Genomic DNA, 20,094 nt, shown 5'->3' on the forward strand with positions numbered 1-20,094 from the left:
AGGAAGTGCGACGGTGGGCGCTGATCATCTCCCGAGTCGCGTGAAGGGAGTGTTGATTTTGCAAGCCCGGTGCTGGGGTCGAGCACGGCTGCAGGGAACAGTGCGCGGAAAGGAGCGCGACCTAACGGCTTCACCAAACCGGGGAAACGGTTTGCGCCTGGCTAGCTTGATTGGGGCCAGTTGTCTCTCCTTGCGCACGAATGGATGGTGATAGGGGGATGTTGCTTGCGTTCGACGAGAGGGATGACTGAGATGGCCATTGGCCTGCGCGGCCTGCTTTTGGCGGCCCTGTTGGGCAACAGTGTTTACTGCAGTGTACACGGGACATGACAACGATCGACACTCGCTCGAGCACGCGAACCCAAGTCAGAAGCGAACACCAAAACAACCCCCGGTCGCGTCAAAGCCACAACCCTGCATCTGAACTCTGATGTGCCGAAAGTGGGGGCGCGGACCTCCAACCCTTGCCGCATTGGGATCCGAGTCGCCGGGATACACAAATCCATCCTCGCACCCCCCATATACATCGGTCGCAAGAGTGCTGCCACCATCACATCCGCGTAGAAGAACACCGACGACGACCACGTACAACAGCTGACTGGGTCGTAGCCACCGTGCCAAGTGTTGCCGCACGCGTCGAGTCTCGTCCTTCCTTCCGCCAGATGGCCTCAAGCCACCTCGCAATTTCGCGGCGCTCAAGGCCCGGCAGATCTTTCCAACGGCCGCCTCGCAGCTTTCTATTAAATAGACGACGTGGAACATCGACGATCCCATCCCATCACACTGCATATGAGATTTGCACGCCTCCACGACTTCATCTGTGCACTCAACTGTCACGACAGCTGCTTACAAAGATGCCTTCTACTGTCTGCATGTCAGCAAGTACATGTCAGTTTCCACAACAACACTTCCACAATGTCGCTACTCCACCGCGTTCTCTTGCTGGAAGGAAACAGCTGCCGTGGTTCAGACTGGCGGCAGGACCTACAGACGCCATCACCTGCCATATCTTCCCAACCAACAGTTGGCATGGCCTTCCGATTCACCATCTTTAGAACTGCGCAGACAAAGGTAGGCACGTTTCCATCCCATCCAGTATCTCCTGACTGCTCTATCATGCTTTCATCTTCTGCTCTCCGTCTTCTCCCAATCGCCTGTCACCACCACCACAATCTCATCAACACAACATATGTAATTTCTTCCCGACTCCTCCACTTCCATGTCGGGCCCCAACCTCTGCTGCACGCTCCCCCAGCAGCGCATCGACTCCCCCGAGCCACCAGCACGACCCCTCGGGCCCATCGACGCCATCTTCGCCGCAGCCGCTCTCCCCGAAGATCATCCACATGCCTTCAAAGTGCCCGAGCGGAAGGTGGACGTCGACGGTGGGATTGTGCAGAGCCCCAACATCACCAGCAAGATCAAAATGCAGTTCCATCGGACATCTTCGAAGAATCTGAAGGAGGATCGCGAGTACGATCATGATGCTCGGCAGATGACTTTGCAGGAGGTTCTCAAGGCTGCCGACGATTTGCAAGATCCTTGGTGTAGTGCGCCGTCCGTGGATGGGCATATTGCTGCCAGATCAGAACCCATGCTCTCGAGGCGAGTCCTGTTTTCCAAGAGTTGAACATCACGTTTCGCTGACGACTGCGCACAGTCCACATGCTTCTCGGGGGAGTCCACAGTTGCTCAACATCCCCAAAAGAAATGCAGCCCCTGTTGAGCTTCCAGACACCTCTAAGCCACGAGGCGCTGGGTTTCCATCTCTACCCAGGTCTGCCAGCTCACCTTTGCTGCTGCAAGCCATCGTACGCACTGGGCCACTGTCACACCGCTCCATGTCCGAGATCCACGTTGGACCAAGCGTGGGGCTTTCAAAACCCGGCAGCTTGTCCCGTGATTTCAATACGCAGAACGGCGTATCCAGCTCCATTGCCGACGAATATCATGCCAAAAGCGAGACTGTACCGCTGCACAAGATGGACATCTCGCAACAGCTACGCTCCATGTCGCAAATGTCCGACACACCAGCGAATGAGACCCCCTCTCATTCGGCACATGCATCGCTTTCTCGGATATGGCAAGCTCATCTCGGGGCACCATCGGCACAGAGCCGTCATTCGCGTCGGCTCTCGAGTCTCGACATGAGAATTTCGGGGCTCACATCACCGATGAACGGGGGTCACGTTCCTCTGCGAGACAACACATCATCCGTTTACAGCCGGTCTGCCAGTGCCGCTGCCAACGATCAGGATCAGACGAATGCATTGCACTTCAACACGCCACGCACCTCCCCCGTTGGCTGGGAGGAGGTCTTGGAAGACTGGCCGTTGAAGCCTGAGGTCTCGAAACCAAAGCTCAAGTCGGCTTTGCGAGCAGAACCAAAGAGGTCTCCGGGCAAAAAGCTGCGCAACAAACCTCTACCCCCTGATCCTCCGGAAGCGGTACCAAGTGACAATGTCACTCGCAAGGTTTCTTTCGAAACGAGTGCCCTCAAGTCAGACAACGCTTCCGTAAGACTACTTTCACCGCCGCCCCCTCTCCGCGAGGCGTCGATCCCGAGCAAGAGCAGCTCCAGTACCCTGACCCGGCTCAGCAAAGCCTCGAGGTTCCTGGAGCGCTTCTCGCCGCCGAAGAAGACGGTACAAAAGCGTCGGTCCATCTTCAAGTTTCTGCGTCCGGGCAGTCAGAAGCAGCAGAATCGGTGTGTCAGCTCGCCTGCGCTGGTTCCGAATGTGTCGAAGACGACCACCGTGGCGTTTGACGGGCAATCGGACGATCCTGCGTTGTTGACTGTCGAGTACGAGCTCAACGGACAACCCAGCCGCGTCGCGAGATCGATGAGCATGAATCAACTCAGCCCATCGGCCGCCGAAACGAGCAGAACGCATCTTGAGCCCAACCCCGGACCAGCATACGCCCTTGTTCGACGTCCAACTCTCGCCGATTACGAGCGGAGTCTCACAATTGCTGGTGACGATCGTCGGCGACCTTCGACCGTGAGTTTGAAGCGAGCAAAAGAAGTTCAAGAGGAAGATCGTCGCGAGTCGGGTGGCGGCTTGCGAAAGAGACTGAGCAGAGCTCGTCCGTTGAGAGATGATGCCAGCCCACTCATGGCTCAAGCGCTGGAGAAGCATCAGCAGGAGAAGGCACTGTTTCGCTCGGCCGGCAAGCAGCGAGAATCGGCTGGCGGACTGGATCCTCTGGCCTTTTCTGACTCCTCGCCTTTCAGCAGAACCGGCGCAAGTCTTCCGCCTGCCAGCTTGTACAACCACAACGACCTCCTCGACCCGCTCGAGAAAGGCCATCTCAAGAGCCATTCCGAGCGCGGCTTCGACCACGTCTACCTCGCGCCTCCATCCCCTCATCACCATGCTCACTCATCCCGCCACTCCAGTCCAGCCGCCAGCACGCGAGCGCCCTCCACCGTGGCAAGCCACATGCAACCCATCCGGGAGATGCTTCCTCTCCCACCGAAAGCCCGCATCGGTACAAATCTCGAGTCCTGGTCTCGCTACCCATCCCACACACGTGGCGAGCGCTGCGGCTCTGCGGGACGTGCAGACGCCATCATCGCCCGCGACTTTGGCATCGATATCAATCCCGAGGAGATCCACGTCAGCGACACGGCAGAAGACGACGACGACTCGCCTGGGAGCAAGCATAGCGCCAAAATCACCCCTCCGCGTCGCCGCAGAACCGGGTTGGCGCAAAGCCGCTCTTTCGGCGGGATCGTACGCTACTATTCCAATTTGTTCCACACGCGAGGCTGGTATGGGCAGAATAGGCGTACGTCGATCACGACGGGAGGTACGCTGGAGTACCCCGAGCTGGAAATGTTGCCGGTGCAGATGGCGGTGGATTTGCCGCGGCATCATCATCACCATCATCCTATCGAGCACCTGCGGGATTCGATTAAAGAGGATGCAGGAAAGATCACAGCCTTTGTGAAGGACGAAGAGGGGAAGTTGGATGCTTTCGTGAAGAGGGAAGAAGAGGTGTTGGAAGGCTTTGTGCGCAAAGAAGAAGACGAGCTGGAGGGGTTCGTGAAGAAAGAGGAGCAGATGTTTGGGGAGTTTGTCAAGCGAGAAGAAGGGAAGTTGAGGGATTTTGTCGAAGGGGAGGAGGAGGCGATGTTGTTTCATCCGCATCATCGTCATCATCGCCCTGGTTCGAGCACTTCTCGCAAATCGAGTCCGTTCAGGACGGGCAGTATCTTCGAGCCACCGCATCATCATCGTCAAGATGAGGGACGTCTGCCGCGCAGCGAGACGATGGTCGGACCAGGTGATATGGCCCGCCGATCAAGCACGACTCCACATCACCATGGCGTTACCGAGCTGGACGGCAATTCCTGCACGCAACTGTCCAAGAAGAAGCAAGCCACATTATCCAAGGCAGAACTCTGGTCGAATGTCTACAAAGACTGTCTTGAGCGTTCGACATCGACAGCATCAGCGAAAGACGACATCGCTATCGACGAGAAACGGGCACTCCTATCCAAATTAGATGTCGACGATGCACTACCCTCACGTAATTCTTCAAATAACATCTGCAACAACGACAACATACTTCTTACTTTAGAAGCAACCAGGCCTCGCAGCCCAGATATCCAAGTTCCAACTGTGGTCGACCCGAAAGAAGCACCGCGGATCCGCCGCTTCCCCTCTGTCACGGTCATCGACGACCGCAAGGGCCATTTCCGCAGTGTGTCGCTGATTTCGGTTCGGACGAATAAGTCTAAGACATCGGGGTTGGAGGTGGAAAGGGTGGAGAGTGGGCAGGGCTTGTTGTTGGGCGGCGATGAGGCTTGAGGAAAGGGGGAGGAGGGAGTGCGGCTTTTGGGCTGAACACGGTGCCGGTGGCCTCTCATGATGTTCTCAGGCCGGGCTGGTTTTAATCGGAGGCAATTGGAGGCCGGGGATCGAGGATTGCGAGGTAATGGGCGGGAAGACTGATGCGGTAACCGGAGAGAAAGTGGATGCGAGAGAAATTGCTGAAGCGTTTCTGTATCCGATCATGCAGTACTCCTTTGCTCTCCAGCAACCCAACACACGAAGGCATGCCCGCAGTGAATCATGAAAGGGAACTCCATCCGAATTGCTTCCCATGGAACGATGATTTATGTGTCCGACTGTCAGTCCATTGTTGCTTGCGTCAAGATCCAGCATCAACGACGTAGATTGTAAATTCAGTCCCAGCATTTTCCTCGGTCCCAGAGGTACCGAGATACCATTGGTCGTTCCCACCCAGACTGTTTTCGATCTGGCCGGAGTAGTCGCACGATAAAGTGCAATCTTCGGTCCCTACGTATAAGGCGCATGTGAGCGGTATAGCATATCTACCGACTGCGCCTGTGGGCAAGAAGAAGACTGGATTGGGATTGTTGTTCTCGCCGTCAAAAAATGCAACAGTGTAGCCGTACAAGGTGAGCGTGCCATCACTAGAATTGTAATTGAAGATGACGGCACCATCTGAGGAGAATGCGATGTCTTCACCATTAACGGCAGCAGCGTATAGGCCATTGGTGCCATCGAGGAGGTAGAAACTTGAAGGCGTGGCGGTGACGGTGACGGTCGTAGCGGTCATGACCACGGATGAGATAGTCGTTACACCCGTGCTCGTGGACGTTATAGCCTGCGAGGGCGTAAATATTAGCGTGTTCTCCATACTGGCGCCGTTGGGCGAGATATCCGCGCGGACGCAGGGGCGCTCGATCCAGCATCTTCTGCCGGCATTCCCTATGAGTACGTACCGTAGTGACTATGCTGGTAACTGTGGCTGTCGGATAGTTTGTGATTGTTGCGGTGACCTATGTGCGAGCTCGTTAGAGACTCATGCAACAGTGTAGCGCTTTCCTTCTCGTAGTCCAAGGAGCGAAGGGATTTGAAACGCACCGAAGACGTTTTGGTAGAGACTCTGCGTGGCGTTGTCTGCGTGACGGTTGTTGTCGTCGTGCTCGGCGGAACAGAAAGGCAACTGCACGCTGACGAGAGTGTGCCACCAGAGTAAGCGGAGAACACGTTGGGCTTTGCCACAATGGCGCTGGCAGTCCGTTTCGCGACTGCGGCCGGAGCTGTGCATGATCCGCTGACGGTAACAGTAACTGTAGACGAGGAAGTTGAAATCATCGTGGTACTAGAAATCGTCGTGCTGCACCGATAAGCTTGTTAGAATTGAGATATTTGGGGGCTTTGGGTTCACTGACACCACAACCGAGTCTGTAAGAGTCCTAAGACGAAACTTATTGTCAGCGCATGGTCTTCTAGGCAGCATAGGGTGCAGAAAGGGCCCACGTTGTAGTAGTCATTGTGATCGTCGTTCCTTGCGCAGTTACGGTGGCCGGGGTGACCGTCGCTGTCGTTGTGCTGACACTAGTACAGGTCAATTACGATACTCGACAAAATCGCTGATGTTTACTCACGACGCCACTGTTATCGTGGAGGAAACTGTCGCTTTTGGAATGTGGAGGTAGGACGAGCAGAACTTTGTTGCCTCGCTCCGGACGCCGCCATCGCTAACCTGGTAAAATCGAATGCGGTCAGATGCCCATCTCTTCGGGACTTCGAAGGCAAAGAGGCCGATCTCACCAAATGGTCCACTACGGTGCAAAAATTGGCGCCCGCAGTAGACGCCGGGTAAGCGGCGTTGGTGGGTGTTGAGGTCGCGCGCGAGGTCTTGACGCTGGGCCGAGCCGGTGAGGCGCAAGCCACGGCCCAAAAGGCCGCAAGGAATAGTAAACGCATTGGAATGTATGAAGAGAAAGGGGAAAGTGAATTAGGCAGATGATGAGAGGAAGGTGAGTGGAAAGGGTGAGATAACAAAGCAGACGGCAGAGAGGTCAGGGTACCTTGAGAACGTCTACGGTAAATTGAACGGCCCTGGGCCTCTAAGGTAGTACTCAAGCCGTACGACGCATCTGGCTGCATGTCCTGTGCAAGCCACAATGCATGGAGAGTCTCGCCAGACTTCACCTTCCCACATTTGTCTGTCGAGTGTCACCCGAGACTAAGTGAAAATCGACAGGGGTGAGCGAGCGAAAATGCAACCAGGGCATGGCCAGAGCCCATCTATGGATGTATGAGCCGAGCGTGCACGGTGGAAGGTGATGACGGCTCCGCGGGGAGGCGTTTCTTATATTTGAGACGCGTGAGGTTGAGGCAAAGTGCGAGGTGGACGTCAACCTGTCCGGGTCAGCCTGCATTTTCAGCTCTGTTTTGGGCGGGTCTGGATGAGCCGGCGCGGCCGCTCCGCCTGCGCCCCTTTCCTCTTTTAGCCAAGCTGGTCATTTATCATAAAGCTCATGTCGCTTCAATCTTCCCACCTTGATCTCTGCTCTACATGTTTTGCCCTTAGACTCCCCCACTCTCCTGCAGCTCGTGGGCCTGGATTGTGGTTACGGCTCGGCTTGTCGGGCACAAAGAGACATCCTTAGACAGGGCTAAATTGACGAGTACTCAGTCAGGTAGGCCATGCTGAACCCCAGTCCAGCCACTCAGGCCAAGGCCTATCAGCTATGGAGTGGGAGGTGCCGTAAACCATTGCACTCTCAGCGGCGTATACTCCGCCTCCCTCCTGCAGTGGATAAGGAGCCTTGCGGAGCAAACCCTGGCCGCTCATAAGCCGGCATCCCGCGCTGCGAGTGTACTCCTCGTACACCTGGGAACTGATTCAGAGCTGAATCGGGATTGATCGTACCCGGTCTTGTTGAGCGTTGGCGCGATTGATGCAAGACTCGATTGGTGTGCACATTCGGTCGTATCGCATTCGATGCCTGTGTAGTCGACGGCGGAGGACGATCTGGGCGCGAGAACAGCCCTTGAGCGTTCCGAGGCGTCTGCGGTATAAAAGGTTGTTGCTGGTACTGCGGAGCTGCAAAAGTCTGGCGCAGAGGCGAGCGAGAGCGCGGACGAAGAGTGGATTGCGGATGTCTCGCTGAGTTCGTCCGGAAGTCGGATTGTAGTGTGTGCTGCGACGGATATGGCTGTTGGCCATTTGGTCGACTCGTATGTTGTTGCGATGCATGATATGGTTGTGAAATGTGGCTTCTACGCGAGGGAGGACGCATGACAGAGCCGTCACCTCCAGGTATTTGCCTCGTGAAGAACGGGCTGGCAACGGAAGTCTCGAAGACGGCTTGTCCTTTGTGGGGGGATGGTGTTGCCAGGGCTCGCGGCGTGCGGGAAGACGCTAATGTCTGACGATTCTGGAGAAGGGTGGGAAGAGTTCGAAGTGACTGTCTAACATCCTGTGAAGGATCTCTCATCGGTTCCGCTCGAGATGGGATGTAAAACGGACTGCGGTTCTGGTTGTTCGCCACCGGCCTTTGGACAAATGACGAATGCGATTGGCGACTTGGCGCATAACCGGATTGATACATTCCATCAACCGGTGCTCGCCATCCGTCACTTCCATAGGTCTGCACAACGGGTTGATGAGGCGCGTGTCGTCCATTAGCATCGTACCCATTGAACGTCGTAGCACCGTAATGAGCGAGCGCCTGAGGGTGTGCAATGTGAAGCGGTGGCGGCATCAGATCGCGACTGGCAAGGTCGTAGTGCTGCCTCGGCTCCTGGCCCTCATCGTCTGACATTGGGAGTGGATCGTCTCGTTTTCGCTTCCTCGAGGCTGAGTGGCTGCCATACTCATGACGATGGTCGGTATAAGCGTTTTCGGGAGCGTGACGTACAGGCTGCTGAGCATAGTCGCCTGCGGCAGGTACGTGGCCGGAGCTACGTTGGGTCTGGTTCGGTTCAAACGCATACCTCATTTCTGGCACTTGGACACCCAGGGACAAGAGCTGACTCCGCATGTTTGCGATGTCCCTGTTTGAAGGTCAGATACGTGTGGGCCGGTTGAGATAGATGACTTACTCCGCCATCAGACTGACAACTCTGAGATAGTCCGTGGGAGCTGTCTGTCAGCGCAGATCCAGATGGGTAAAAGATTACAGAGGCTCACGATTGATCACCGGCTTCCTGGCCTCCCACTTCTTCAGCCGCGATTCAAGGTCCTGCACAGTCTCGGTCTGCTTCTTCAGCTGCTGCACTTGAGACTGCAACTCCCGCCGCTGTCTCCGCTCCTCTGAACACGCAGCCTCAGCTTTAGACAGCTTAGACGCCGAGCCTTTCCAATGTTTCCGAGCTTGTCGCGCATACTGACACAGCGCCATATACTGAAACTGGAAGAAAGTCAGAGCAGGCGCACACACGATCCGGCAGACTAACTCACGCGAACAGCCGACATGCCAGGAACACTGCTGTCAAGCTTGATAGCAGGACACCGTCGCCATTCCGCTGGGATCATAGCATCGTACTCTCCATCGCCTAGTCCGCGGATGCCGTACAGATCCTTTGGAGAGTCATCACCCTTGTCCTTCACGCACTTTGGACATGGCGCTTTGGGCGGCAGATCCTTGGGATGGAAGGGCGGAGCTGTGTGAGGCCGCTTCTTAGCACTGGAGTCATCACTAACGACCATGCGTCTTCAGCGGTACGCACCGCCATCCTCCAGATGTTTCGCACAAGTGATGTGCGAGCACTCGGCGATCCATAACTTCGTCACGATGCCGTCTTCGTCGCCCGAGCCGCTGTGGAAGCCTTTGTTGCTTTCGGTCGTGGCGTAGACTTCGGAGATGGTGGCCTGGCAAACGGTGCAGCTGAAGACGAGCTCCTCGATGGGGAAGTCATCGTCGCTTGTTCGGGAGGGAGATGAAGCCATCGGCGCTGTGATGTGTAGTTAATGTGAAGAGCTGATATGGAGTGGGCGGGAGTGGGAAAGGAGTGGTGCAGCTAGCGCGTGATTGCCTTCGTCCGTCAGAAACGGAAGGCACGACCCACCGTTTTGGGCCACCTGGGCGTCGTCTGTCATCATGGCACAAATCAAGCACGACAAATCAGCTTGTTGTAATGTGAATGTGGTTGTAAGCTTCTGTAGGGAGATTATGTACAATTCCCATGGAAAGCGCCCTGTCTAATGGCGCTCTATACAAACGTTCGGCAAGGATACCTGTGCGCGAGTGTTAGTGGTTTCTGGACGCGACCTCTTCTCAGCCAAAGATGCACTTACATCACCCCATCCGGCTTGTCTCCATACGTCTGCCGTGACCTGTCGTTCAACTCATACTGCTTCCTCGTCCGATGGAGCGACACAGGCAGAGGCGGCAAGCCATCCGAATCAAGCACACCCTTCGAAGCAGACGCATCCTTCTGGAAGAACGCACTCAGTCCCTTCTCTCCCTCTTCCTTCACCTGCACCAATTGCTTCGTCCCCGCGTCTCCAATCTGTAACACGTCCTCTTTCGGCGCCGCCGCCGACCCGACCGTCAGCAGCGCCACGACATCCGGTTGCCTTACTACCGACAGCTTGGGGTAGGAGCGCCGATTGTCGCGCTTCCAGTAGGGGTTGCCGGCGATGTCGGCGGCCGGCACGGTAACGGGGTCTTCGTACTCGAGGGGGTCATTGGCGCCCGGGGGAGGGTTGCGGAAGAGGGGGTTCAAGGGCACGCCGGTGGAGCGATTGGGGTCGATGGCGAACCAGCCGTTTACTCGGGCCCAGAAGCCGCTGGGCTGGACGGTGTATTTCTGGTGCTGGTTAGCTTTGTGCCGGTGGTGCGGATGAGGAGAGAGTCTGCGTACCTTGAAGCCGGACAGCTTTGATGCTCGCGATGCTGCGGCCCACGCCTCGGTCATGGACTTGCCGGTGGCCATAATCGATTTGGGGTCCTGTGAAGGACGGGGACTGAAGTTTGACAAGGGCCTGCTGAGTGCGAGGATGTGGATGCGCGGTGAGGTGAGGAGGGAGCAGGAGCGATTGGGTTACCGTGGTCGGCTAAGTTGCCATTTCGGGCATCACCAACCTCATCTGAACAAGCACATACGATGACGGCACATAATGCTAGACACCACCACACATTACCTGACAAAAATCCTCCTCATTATCTGCTAATGACCTTGGTATTGATGAAACTGCCAGTCCTTATCACATAGTGTAGTACAAAACAGTGACTGGCCGAACCTGCGTTCCTTGAAAGGTGCAACGATGAGCAACGACAGCATGTCGACAAGAATAGCCAACTTCCGACCACTGGTCGCTGAGCTCGGCTCTGCTCTGAAGAACTTCCAGCAATCCGGCTCGAAATTCCGAGTCCTTAAGACTGTTCACCCGAAGAGCGCAAAGCCCGAGCCACCATCGTCGCCAGCCTCCAATGAATCTCCTCGGACCCTCTTCATTCTGGACTCATCCTTCAATCCACCGTCAATCGCCCACCGCTACATCTCCATGGCCGCACTCCAAAAGTCTACCAGCGATTCATTCCCGAAATCACATCGATTACTACTTCTCTTTGCAACAATGAACGCCGACAAAGCTCCGTCAGCCGCATCCTTCGACCAACGACTGACATTGATGTGCATCTTCGCGCAAGACCTAGTAGAAAGCCTAAAAGCCAAGTCAGACGAGTACTCAGTCGTCCCGATCGATATTGGCGTGACCACCGTACCTTACTACACGGACAAGACTGCTGCCATCCAGGAGGAAGGCTCTGAGTGGTATCCTTCCAAACCGAAGCACATCCATCTGGTCGGCTACGACACCCTGGTCAGACTCTTCAACGCAAAATACTACTCGAAATTCGACCCACCATTCTCAGCACTGAACCCGTACTTTGATGCCGGCCACAGGTTTCACGTAACGTTGCGACCGGACGAAGAGTACGGCTCGGAGGAGGAGCAAAAGGCGTTTCTGAAGAAAATCGAAGATGGGGAGCTCGAGGACCAAGGCGGCAAGAGGGAATGGGCGAAGCAGATTCAACTTGTCCCCCCGCATGCCGAAGGCGGCGTGAGTAGTACGAAGATCCGAAAGGCGGCGAAGCGAGAAGATTGGGCGGAGTTGAACCGCCTCACTCTCCCTACTGTCGGGGCGTGGGTGAAGGAGGCGAAGATTTATGCGGAGGATGATCGAGGTGCGAAGATGGCTTGAACGTGACCGATTTAGAAGGTGGACGGCCATGCACCTCCTGCTGCTCGCATCAGTTCGATGGCAAAACAAGCGGCATCCCGGGCGAGATACCTGCCCCGGCGATCACTACGCAGTCATGATCCACTCCTTCGCCAGAGCACAGATGATCCTGACTCCCTGGACACAGAAGTTGCAGCATTTCCAGAGATTCATGGGCGTCATGAAAAGCTCTATCCAGCCAAAAACGGTGCAATTTCTGTTGTAGCAAGCATTTGCAACCTCGATGGTAGCGAGAGTGGACGAGTATGCGAGCCAAATACCTGCAGATGTCGACATAATGGGTATGAGGATGGCGATGATGTAGGCTAAGTGGTTCCGATCCTGTCTCGGGGGGTCGTCCATGGCCACGCAGCATGAGATGGCGCTGTTGTTGGTTCGCAGTGCTACATATAGAATCGGATGAAAAATGAGAGACATTGAAATGTGCTCATCGCCGCGTTTGCTGTTGCCTCCTGCCGAACGCTGCTTCCACGCACCTATCCGCGTTCTGCCAGACAGCAGCCACGCGTCTTCCGCATCTCGCGAAGACATTCCACTTGACTCAGACATCTGCCCGGCTCTCCGAAAATCACAGCAAATATCTTCCCATTCCGTCCCTCTCTCTCCATAACCGCCTTGGCCAACTGCACGTACGAATTGCGGCGCATCACGCCGCAAGCCTGTTCCAGCTCCAGCACATCTCTCGATTCCGGCCTCCGCACAGCTCTCATAGCCCTCACGGCCTCATCCAGCCACTCCATTAGAAGCCTCGCAGGAGGTATGACAACCAGCGGCTTAGCCTCCTGCATCTGGCCCATCAAAGCGACGGCAGCCATCACCCAAGCCTGCGCAACTCGATAGCCCGCCAGCCCTTCCGCAGCCAACAGCCTCGCAAGCAACCAATTGCCCACCACCTTCTCCCTCGCCGTACGCGGCGTCTTCAACCACCTCTTGGAACCGCCAAGTACCTTCCCACCACCTTGCACCCCACTCACATCCCCCAACATCCGCAAAGCCCCCACCTCAAACCCCATCTGCCACCTCGAAAGGACCTGAATCAACCCCCTCCGCGCATCACTGATTCCCCTCTCATTCCCCTCCAAACAGCACGAAGCACACGCACACTCAAACCCATACGTCTCCTTCAAAAACCTCCTCCTCACCAGTCCAGGCCCATCCTCCAAAGGACCCAAATACGAAATGCGCACCTCCTCCCCAACCCCCAGCGCTCTCATAGCAACCAACTTCGCTCCCCCAACCTCATCCTCCACCTCCGCAATCTCCGCATTGGGGTGGCAGGAATGATTACACCGCGAGAAATCAAGCCACATCCACGCGTGCGCCTCGTCGCCGAAGCAGTTGCTTTTGTAGATTCGCATCAGGCGGCTGGTGTAAGGGAGGGCGGGGTTGTCGTGGAGGGCGAGGAAGGTTTGTTGCATTTCGGGTGGGAGGCGGGAGAAGGCGGTTTGGAGTGCTGTGGGCGAAGTGTCGTGTTTGTTGCGGGGGAGTTTGAGGATTGGTTTGCTGGTTTGGAGGACGGTGCCCGCGGGGATGGGGCGGGTGGTGAAGATTCCGAGGCCGGCGCCGGAGGAGGCGCGGATGGTGTAGAGTTTCGCCATGGCTGGTTTGGATTGGTGTGATGTTTTGATGAGAGATGGGTGTAGTTGTTGGGTTTTGTGACGGTGTGTTGGGAGAAGCAGTCATTCCATGTAGTTCACATGATGTCGCATGACACGCCAAAAGTCAGGGCGGCAAATGAGAATGAATAGCAGAAGTGAAAAAGCAGTGAAGGAGTAGTAGGAAAAGAATAGCAGGAGTGTGAGAGCAGTGAAGGAGTAGCAAAAGAGGCACATGATAAGCGACTTACGATCAAAGTGAGCGTAAGGTAGAGAGAAGAGATGCGAGCAAGATATTGAAGTAAACTCCCAACAGCAAACCCAACAAGCAAACGAGCCCGCGCAAACGTCGCCTATGCCAAATCAGCAAACCAAACCCAACATGATCGGCTCCAACAATCAAACAACACTCGGGTATCCCAAACGACCACTTCAAACAACACGAAAGGGAAAGAAGATGATTAGAAAAGAAGATCCCACCAAGCACAAACAAGACACCCAGTCAACAAACCCCTCGCTCACCACTGCGTCTTTGTGCCCTGCCGCCCCAGGCCATGATACTGGTCATGCCTCGAAATCTCGGGAATCAAGCGATGATCGGGATGCGCGCGCGTCGGGCTCGGCCCTTCGTCGTCTGCTACCGTCGAAACGGTATTATTCGTCCGCATCTGCTCCAACTGCAGCCGCATTTCCTCTTCGTCGGAAGTGTTGATAGGCGCATCGAGAATGTCGCCTACACTCTTAGAGCGCACGGGCGAGCTCACGACGTCCAACGAGTCGGGCGCAGCAGCCGCGGCGGGAGATGGTAAGCCGGTGCCGGAAGTCTGGAGGGTTGGAGACATGGGGCCGACGTCTGAGAGGGAGCGCTCGGGATCGCCTGCGTCGGCGACGCTGAGACTGCGCGCTTTGGGGTCTGCTGCTGCTGGGTGCAGGTGGCCTTTTCGCTTGAACAAGCCGCCGAAAATGCCGTGTTTCTTGTGCTCCTTTGCGCCCGGCGCTGCGCTGCTTCCATTCGCTGCCGCACCGCTGCCGGTCGAGATTGACCCGCTGCCTGTCGAGATTGAGCCGCGGGCTGAGCGCGAGAAAGGCGACGGGTGGAGAGTGCTGATGGGCGCATACTGCGCGGAGGTGTAAGGGTTGTAATCCGCGGCATTCTCCTGACGCTCGCGCTCAATGTTGCGCAAAGCAATGTTTACCGCGTCGACGTACTGCGGATACTCCTGCCGACTGTACTCCAAGACAAGGATGAGCTTCGAGCGGTCGTGGGCGACGCGCGCGCGGTCGGCGGACAAGTGCCAGCCGAGGGCGCGGATGTCCATGCACATGGCGCGGTCCACGCGCTCCTGGCTGTCGGTGAGCTCGATGAGGTAGTCCACCTTTTCCTGCGTGAGTTTGATGAAGTCGGCGAACTTGGCGTAGTCGGAGACGGCCCAGGTGGAGGCGACGATGGAGCTGTTGCGCCGGGTGTTGAGGTGGGCGTAGCTCTCGGCGACCTCTTTGAGCAGCTCGTGGCGCTCGCGGAAGGACTCGAGGCGATTGCCGTCGAGGGCGGGCTGGTACTCGACCGTGAAGCGCTTGGGGGGCCGCAGACCATAGAGCTCCATCATCTCTTCGCGCGACGTGTGCGCCGAGCGCTCGACTAAGGCCGACAGGGCTTCGTCAACCTTCTGCCGGGTGTCGGGCTGATCGAGGGCGGGGTCGCGGGCGGAGAAGAAGGTAGGCTCGTTGAGGTCGGGGTAGGCGGCAGAGGGGTGTTTGGGGATAGCGCGGTCTGTGACGGTGGGCGGGGGCGAGGAGATGCCGACGGTGTCGCCCCAGATGAGCAGACGGGCCTGCTGCAGGCCGAGGGCGGTGATGAGCAGCTGCTCCTGCTTGTCCCATCGCTGGCTCGGGTGAATGAGGTTGAAGGCCTCGACGCAGTTGCTGAACAGGCTGGCGAGCACAATGACGCCCGTCAGCAGCGCTTCGTAGTCTGGGTGGTCGGCGGGCGGAGGGGCATTGGGGTTGGGGGGTGGGGCGTGGTCGAAGTGGTCGGAGCCCACTTTGGCGTCGGCCATGATTGGATGCGGTGGTGGTGAGGATCAGCTGTACATAGTATGGATGTTTGTTAGTGCGAGGGTGTGCTGGGAGGCATGGTCGTGGTGGAGGAGGAAAGAGTGTGGTTGAAGCTGGCCGCCTGGTTGGAATTGGGAAAGAGCGAGTGAGGTGCGGTGCCATTGACGGGGCGGGGGAGCTCTAGAGCGCATCCTGCGTCCCAATTCCGAGTGGGCTGGATTTGCGCCTCATCACGCGACATGAGAAGCTGTCCAGGGTCCAACCTCCCGTGGTTGCACGTGCGAGCCAAGAATAAGATATGATGGGCATGAGTAAATGAAAGACTGCAGGTCAGAACAAGATGGGTATCGTGCTACTAGATAAATCGATATAGACAATCTGTCCCCCACCCCTTCATCATGCCGACGGAGCAGCTTCCGTGGGCGTGCTCACGTCCTCTTTGGCATCCACAAAGCCCGGCTCGGGACTGCTGTTCTCCTTTTCCCTCTCCCCTTCGTCTCCGCTCTTGACCACAGTCGTGTCGTCTCCATTGGTGATGATCTCAGGCGGCGCACCATTGGCCTCACTCGCTTTCTTCCCATCCGTCGGATCCGGCGCAGCCACCGCCGCCGCCGCAGCAGCAGCCTCCTTCTCATTCCTCTCCCTCATCCTCTGCGCCTGCCTCTCCAAAACCTCCCTCCTCGCCTTCTCCTCCCGCATCTTCCGCATCCTCTCCACCTCCTCCACCCCACCCGTCTTCTTCAACTTGCCCTCCTCCACAAACGTCCCGAGTTCCCGCTGAAACTCCCCGCCCTTGCGCTCCTCCAGCTCCTTTTGCCGCGCCTTCTCCGCCCGCTCAATGGCTTCCAGCCGGCTCTCGTGGTTGGGTTGCAGAGCGCGCACTTCGCCCAGCACGCTGTCTTTGGCTTTGTGCGGGTCGGCGCTGCTTTGATGCATCGCGATGGGTTTGAGGTTGCGGCCGGAGGCGGAGCGCATGGACCCCACGAAGATCTGGTCGCTGCTGTCGCTTGGTTTGTGAAGGTTCTGCTGCTTGGTGGCTTGCTCGACAAGGGCGAATGTCGCTGCTGCTTTCTCCAAATCGTCTTCCAGATCTACCGCGAGTTCTTCCTGAAGCGTCAGGAGGTCGCGATCGTCGCACACCACCTGCAGCTCCTTCTCCCAGATCTTCGTCCACACGGGTTTTTCGCGTTTCAGGAATTCCTGCAGCTTCTTCAAGTCCGCCGTTGCGACACTGATGTCTTTGCTCACACCCTCCAGCTGCCGCGGGAGTGGTCGCACGCCACGGCTGACGACGTCCTTGCGCAGATCTTCGACCATGTCTTGAAGGTCATCAACGCGGTTGACGATCTTTTCACTGTCCGCAGACAATTGCTTCTTTCCATTGTCGACATATGTTCGACCGGTGGCGCCATTCATATCAGGGATTACGCTGTCGGCAGCTGCTTTCTTGATCCCACTGGCTTTGGCCTTGATGGTGGTCATAGTGGCATTCATGTCGGACACAAAGGAGCTGTAGGTCTGTCGGACGACTGCAAGATCGCGCCGTAGCTTGGTGACCTCCGACAACTGCGCCACCTGATCTCGACTAGAGACTGAGCGCGAGCCGGTCGAGCCCGTGGGTGGCGCCGGAGCAGTCGGCGGGGCGGCGGCAATGGATGCAAGATCCTTGGCCGTTTCTTGCTGCCGGTCGGAAACGCGCTGCAACGCGGTATGCTGGTCTTCCACACTCGTCCGAATGCCTTCCACGATCCTTCGCAGTCCGCCGATGCCATCATCGAAATGCCGCTTGACTTCATCGAGCGCCTCCACGTTCAGCACCAGCACGCTCCTCTCCCTGATATCCGTAAGCTCCTCCAACTCATGCCTGACTCCCGAGATCGGATCCTGAATGTAAATCTCCGGGAGGTCGACACCATTATTCTGCGTGTTCCATGCGAACTTCTCGATGAAGGCCAGCTGAAGTCGCGCGAGACTCAAATCGCCACCGTCCGGCAGCACGAATTTCTTGATCTTGCTCTTGTATTGCAAGAAGAGGGTAAGTTCCTTGCCGGGCTGTGGCGAGCCCTCCGCAACGAATTGAGCTGGTGGTGGTGTTCTTTGCCGTGCGAGTTTGCGGGAAGGACTGCGCACGGGCGCTTTAGGTCTCTCTTCGCCTGAGTCAAGTCCGGCATACATCGGCTCAGGGACGGGTCCGTTAAGAGTAGCACCGAGTTTCTCTGGGCTCGCCGTGGTTTCAGGAAACGGATAGCTTCCGAGCTTGTCCTCGGGCGTCTTCGCCATAGGACTCCATTCATCGGCATCCTGCGTCGTAGGCTTCATTGGCGGCTGGGCCTCTCCCGTCAGGATGTTGCTGGGCTCCTCCGATATCCTCCGAACTTCCTGCATTCTGCTGGGAGATGCATTTGCTGCAATGTCTTTATTTCGCGATCGCGCTCGACTCTGTATTGCGCTCCCTCGAGATCGTACCGCGCTCAGCGACTCCTGCACATCACGTCCTCTATTCGGGATGGGAGAGTGCTGGGCGGGTGGGATGGCAGACATGCCATTCATCGACGTGCCAAGGTGCTTTTGGATCTGGTAGGAGGAGAAGCGGCGCGAAGCTCTCCGCTCCAGATCTCCGCTCTTTTGCAGCGCGCTGAGTGCATCGTTCTGCTTTGGTGGGGGTCGAGGAGGATCCTGCGATGGGGATAGCTGCTCTGGTCGGTCGTCTAGTTGAATGGCAGGTATGGTGTCCTGTTGCAGATATGGGGCCATGACGGGGATGTTCTGTAGGGCATTGCTGGATGTTGATGTGCCGGAGTCGTTGGAGATGGTGTCCCTGCTTGGAGATTGGCGCATGCTACTCTGGGGGCTTAAGCCCGCCGCCTTCTTTGGTGACGACCGTCCCATACCACTGCTCGTTCTGGGGGCAAACCCAGGCATGCCGTGCTCCGCGCTTGACTGCCTCTCCACACCGCTTCTCGCACTAGACGTTCGGGTGGGGAGGTCGTCGAGGTGCTGCGCCAGTTGTGATTCGGCGCTTGCATTGCTCGCCACCGACGTCTGTCGAGCTGTCACTCTCCCATCTGCACCCACCACTCCTTCCCGTGTGCTCCCCCTCTGCCGCAAGCGCTGCTGCTTCTTTTTCAAGCCATGAAGTAGATTGATGATGATATCCCGGATGCGGGGGAGGTATTTGTCCAAACTTGCCTGACTGGCCTCTTGACTCAACGTGTCTTCCAAAATGGTGCGCAGCTGGTCGGGCACGGGGCCTAGATCATTGGTATCGACGCCGATGGCGCTGAAGGCGCGACATGCTATGTTGAACTCGTAGCCCAGGCGGACGTATACATCGGAGACTTCGGTCTCGGTGGCACCGCCGCGCGACCATAGGGTCAGGGTTTCGAGGAGTTGTTTGGTGGCGACGAGGAGGTGGGTGACGGACTTTTCGATTGTCGACAGTTGCTGTTGCGGCTGGGGGAGGGGATTGTTAGTACTTTCTTTCGCGTGGGGATGTTGTCAGCGGTGCGCGAAGGTGCGTACGTTGGCTCTGGATCTGTTGCTGGATGAGCGTGCGGAACCAGCACTGCTCCTTGAAAGGTCTTGTGCAGCGTTGTCTGTAGGTGCCGCGGTAGCAGTACCCTCGTAGCCCGTGGGCTCTTCATTTCTCCGTTGCGATACATGACCCGCGGTTGTCGTCGAGGCCATGATGGGTAGAGTGGAGACAGACTGCTGCGCCGGAGTGGCGAGCACACACGCACTCACACGCGCAGGTTGAGAGCAGGATGGCGAGAGAGTGATGCTGCTGGACGACCACCTCCGTGGACATAGGGATTCCTAGGAGAGACGCGGGCGGGTTTAAGCTCTTCGGGAGTGGCTTGTCCCGAACCAACCGAGCGTGGGAGGCTAAAATGATCCGCCGTGAATTGACGAGCAGCCCAGAGAGAGAAAGGTGTTGCACTCTGCAAGAAAAGGCATAGTGGAGTGGTGGGAAGAGATATTTAGACGTGAAACAAATGACAGCTGCAATGTGTCGCAAAGTGGGTGGAGAGGATTGGTGCTGCACAGCCAAACCCGGCGTGGACTCCTGAGGCATCCATCCCCTGCTCACGTGCCGGCGGCGTTTGGGCTTTTGGGCGATCTGAGACGAGTCGCGAGGCGATGGCACGCTGTCCCTCGCTTTTCTCCGACACCCTTCAATTGTGTCGAGGCTTCCCGCGGCCTCCTTCGCGTATTTTGACCCTCCATTTCCCCCGACCTCGACGACTTCCCCATCTCCTCCACCCGTCTGGACAGTCACGCCTTCCTCCTCCAGTCGTCGGGCATCGCGCTTTCGCCCGTGCGCACAGACCCCGACAGCACGGCGGGCAGGGCAGGGTACGGTACACAGCACAACCCGTCCCGACCCAAATCCATAACGGGCAGTCCGAGTGACCTTTCCAAC

At 57.1% G+C, this 20,094-nt stretch overlaps 10 protein-coding genes across 10 annotated transcripts; 3 read left to right on the forward strand and 7 right to left on the reverse strand.

Annotated features, from left to right (window-relative positions):
- Positions 1–839: 839 nt before the first annotated feature.
- Positions 840–1,632, forward strand: BDY17DRAFT_303019 (uncharacterized protein). The gene has a single exon (XM_033734502.1). It carries the CDS (start codon positions 916–918, stop codon positions 1,483–1,485), a length of 570 nt encoding a protein of 189 aa, XP_033586554.1. The 5' UTR covers positions 840–915; the 3' UTR covers positions 1,486–1,632.
- A 25-nt stretch (positions 1,633–1,657) lies between these two features.
- Positions 1,658–4,988, forward strand: BDY17DRAFT_29785 (uncharacterized protein). Its single transcript, XM_033733655.1, has one exon. It carries the CDS (start codon positions 1,842–1,844, stop codon positions 4,815–4,817), a length of 2,976 nt encoding a protein of 991 aa, XP_033586555.1. The 5' UTR covers positions 1,658–1,841; the 3' UTR covers positions 4,818–4,988.
- On the reverse strand, positions 4,989–6,617 carry BDY17DRAFT_29784 (uncharacterized protein). The gene is made up of 6 exons (XM_033733654.1): positions 6,428–6,617; positions 6,300–6,377; positions 6,212–6,235; positions 5,901–6,156; positions 5,759–5,815; positions 4,989–5,640 (listed from the first exon to the last, which is right to left on the reverse strand). The coding sequence occupies exons 2-6, from the start codon at positions 6,311–6,313 to the stop codon at positions 5,161–5,163; spliced, it is 831 nt and encodes a 276-aa protein (XP_033586556.1). The 5' UTR covers positions 6,314–6,377; positions 6,428–6,617; the 3' UTR covers positions 4,989–5,160.
- A 762-nt stretch (positions 6,618–7,379) lies between these two features.
- On the reverse strand, positions 7,380–9,006 carry BDY17DRAFT_29832 (uncharacterized protein). Its single transcript, XM_033733720.1, has one exon. It carries the CDS (start codon positions 8,813–8,815, stop codon positions 7,553–7,555), a length of 1,263 nt encoding a protein of 420 aa, XP_033586557.1. The 5' UTR covers positions 8,816–9,006; the 3' UTR covers positions 7,380–7,552.
- Positions 8,859–9,860, reverse strand: BDY17DRAFT_29835 (uncharacterized protein). Its single transcript, XM_033733726.1, has 3 exons — positions 9,504–9,860; positions 9,235–9,437; positions 8,859–9,184 (listed from the first exon to the last, which is right to left on the reverse strand). The coding sequence occupies exons 1-3, from the start codon at positions 9,721–9,723 to the stop codon at positions 8,951–8,953; spliced, it is 657 nt and encodes a 218-aa protein (XP_033586558.1). The 5' UTR covers positions 9,724–9,860; the 3' UTR covers positions 8,859–8,950.
- Positions 9,861–9,898: 38 nt separating this feature from the next.
- Positions 9,899–10,774, reverse strand: BDY17DRAFT_303030 (putative NADH-ubiquinone oxidoreductase 21 kDa subunit). Its single transcript, XM_033734503.1, has 3 exons — positions 10,641–10,774; positions 10,072–10,586; positions 9,899–10,011 (listed from the first exon to the last, which is right to left on the reverse strand). The coding sequence occupies exons 1-3, from the start codon at positions 10,710–10,712 to the stop codon at positions 9,987–9,989; spliced, it is 612 nt and encodes a 203-aa protein (XP_033586559.1). The 5' UTR covers positions 10,713–10,774; the 3' UTR covers positions 9,899–9,986.
- A 130-nt stretch (positions 10,775–10,904) lies between these two features.
- Positions 10,905–12,437, forward strand: BDY17DRAFT_303031 (uncharacterized protein). Its single transcript, XM_033734504.1, has one exon. The coding sequence runs from the start codon at positions 11,044–11,046 to the stop codon at positions 11,980–11,982; it is 939 nt and encodes a 312-aa protein (XP_033586560.1). The 5' UTR covers positions 10,905–11,043; the 3' UTR covers positions 11,983–12,437.
- Positions 12,438–13,089: 652 nt separating this feature from the next.
- BDY17DRAFT_312896 (uncharacterized protein) lies at positions 13,090–13,619 on the reverse strand (the record flags this gene model as incomplete). Its single annotated transcript, XM_033735669.1, has 2 exons — positions 13,090–13,097; positions 13,124–13,619. 2 exons carry the CDS (start codon positions 13,617–13,619, stop codon positions 13,090–13,092), a joined length of 504 nt encoding a protein of 167 aa, XP_033586561.1.
- A 1,145-nt stretch (positions 13,620–14,764) lies between these two features.
- BDY17DRAFT_229651 (prion-inhibition and propagation-domain-containing protein) lies at positions 14,765–15,604 on the reverse strand (the record flags this gene model as incomplete). Its single annotated transcript, XM_033730193.1, has 1 exon — positions 14,765–15,604. A coding segment is annotated over one exon (840 nt), but the record flags the coding sequence as incomplete, so codon positions are not given.
- A 463-nt stretch (positions 15,605–16,067) lies between these two features.
- BDY17DRAFT_326981 (actin interacting protein 3-domain-containing protein) lies at positions 16,068–19,358 on the reverse strand (the record flags this gene model as incomplete). Its single annotated transcript, XM_033737598.1, has 2 exons — positions 16,068–19,124; positions 19,194–19,358. 2 exons carry the CDS (start codon positions 19,356–19,358, stop codon positions 16,068–16,070), a joined length of 3,222 nt encoding a protein of 1,073 aa, XP_033586563.1.
- Between the last annotated feature and the right edge of the window lie 736 nt (positions 19,359–20,094).

Source organism: Neohortaea acidophila (genome assembly GCF_010093505.1).
Source record: "Neohortaea acidophila strain CBS 113389 unplaced genomic scaffold BDY17scaffold_10, whole genome shotgun sequence".
Taxonomy (NCBI): domain Eukaryota; kingdom Fungi; phylum Ascomycota; class Dothideomycetes; order Mycosphaerellales; family Teratosphaeriaceae; genus Neohortaea; species Neohortaea acidophila.

Excerpts from the sequence above, each read along its gene's own strand:
- BDY17DRAFT_303031 (XM_033734504.1), top strand. The coding sequence starts at position 11,044 with ATGAGCAACGACAGCATGTCGACAAGAATAGCCAACTTCCGACCACTG.
- BDY17DRAFT_29785 (XM_033733655.1), top strand. The coding sequence starts at position 1,842 with ATGTCCGAGATCCACGTTGGACCAAGCGTGGGGCTTTCAAAACCCGGC.
- BDY17DRAFT_29835 (XM_033733726.1), bottom strand. The coding sequence starts at position 9,723 with ATGGCTTCATCTCCCTCCCGAACAAGCGACGATGACTTCCCCATCGAG. Across the intron at positions 9,438-9,503 it reads GAAACATCTGGAGGATGGCG|CTCCGCCCTTCCATCCCAAG; the intron begins GTGCGTACCGCT and ends GGCCTCACACAG. Across the intron at positions 9,185-9,234 it reads CTGGCATGTCGGCTGTTCGC|TTTCAGTATATGGCGCTGTG; the intron begins GTGAGTTAGTCT and ends ACTTTCTTCCAG.
- BDY17DRAFT_29784 (XM_033733654.1), bottom strand. Across the intron at positions 6,157-6,211 it reads CTTACAGACTCGGTTGTGGT|CACGACGATTTCTAGTACCA; the intron begins GTCAGTGAACCC and ends TTATCGGTGCAG. Across the intron at positions 5,641-5,758 it reads TTACCAGCATAGTCACTACG|GCTATAACGTCCACGAGCAC; the intron begins GTACGTACTCAT and ends ACGCCCTCGCAG.
- BDY17DRAFT_29832 (XM_033733720.1), bottom strand. The coding sequence starts at position 8,815 with ATGCGGAGTCAGCTCTTGTCCCTGGGTGTCCAAGTGCCAGAAATGAGG.
- BDY17DRAFT_303030 (XM_033734503.1), bottom strand. The coding sequence starts at position 10,712 with ATGGCCACCGGCAAGTCCATGACCGAGGCGTGGGCCGCAGCATCGCGA. Across the intron at positions 10,587-10,640 it reads CAAAGCTGTCCGGCTTCAAG|AAATACACCGTCCAGCCCAG; the intron begins GTACGCAGACTC and ends AACCAGCACCAG. Across the intron at positions 10,012-10,071 it reads GACAAGCCGGATGGGGTGAT|GTATCCTTGCCGAACGTTTG; the intron begins GTAAGTGCATCT and ends ACTCGCGCACAG.
- BDY17DRAFT_303019 (XM_033734502.1), top strand. The coding sequence starts at position 916 with ATGTCGCTACTCCACCGCGTTCTCTTGCTGGAAGGAAACAGCTGCCGT.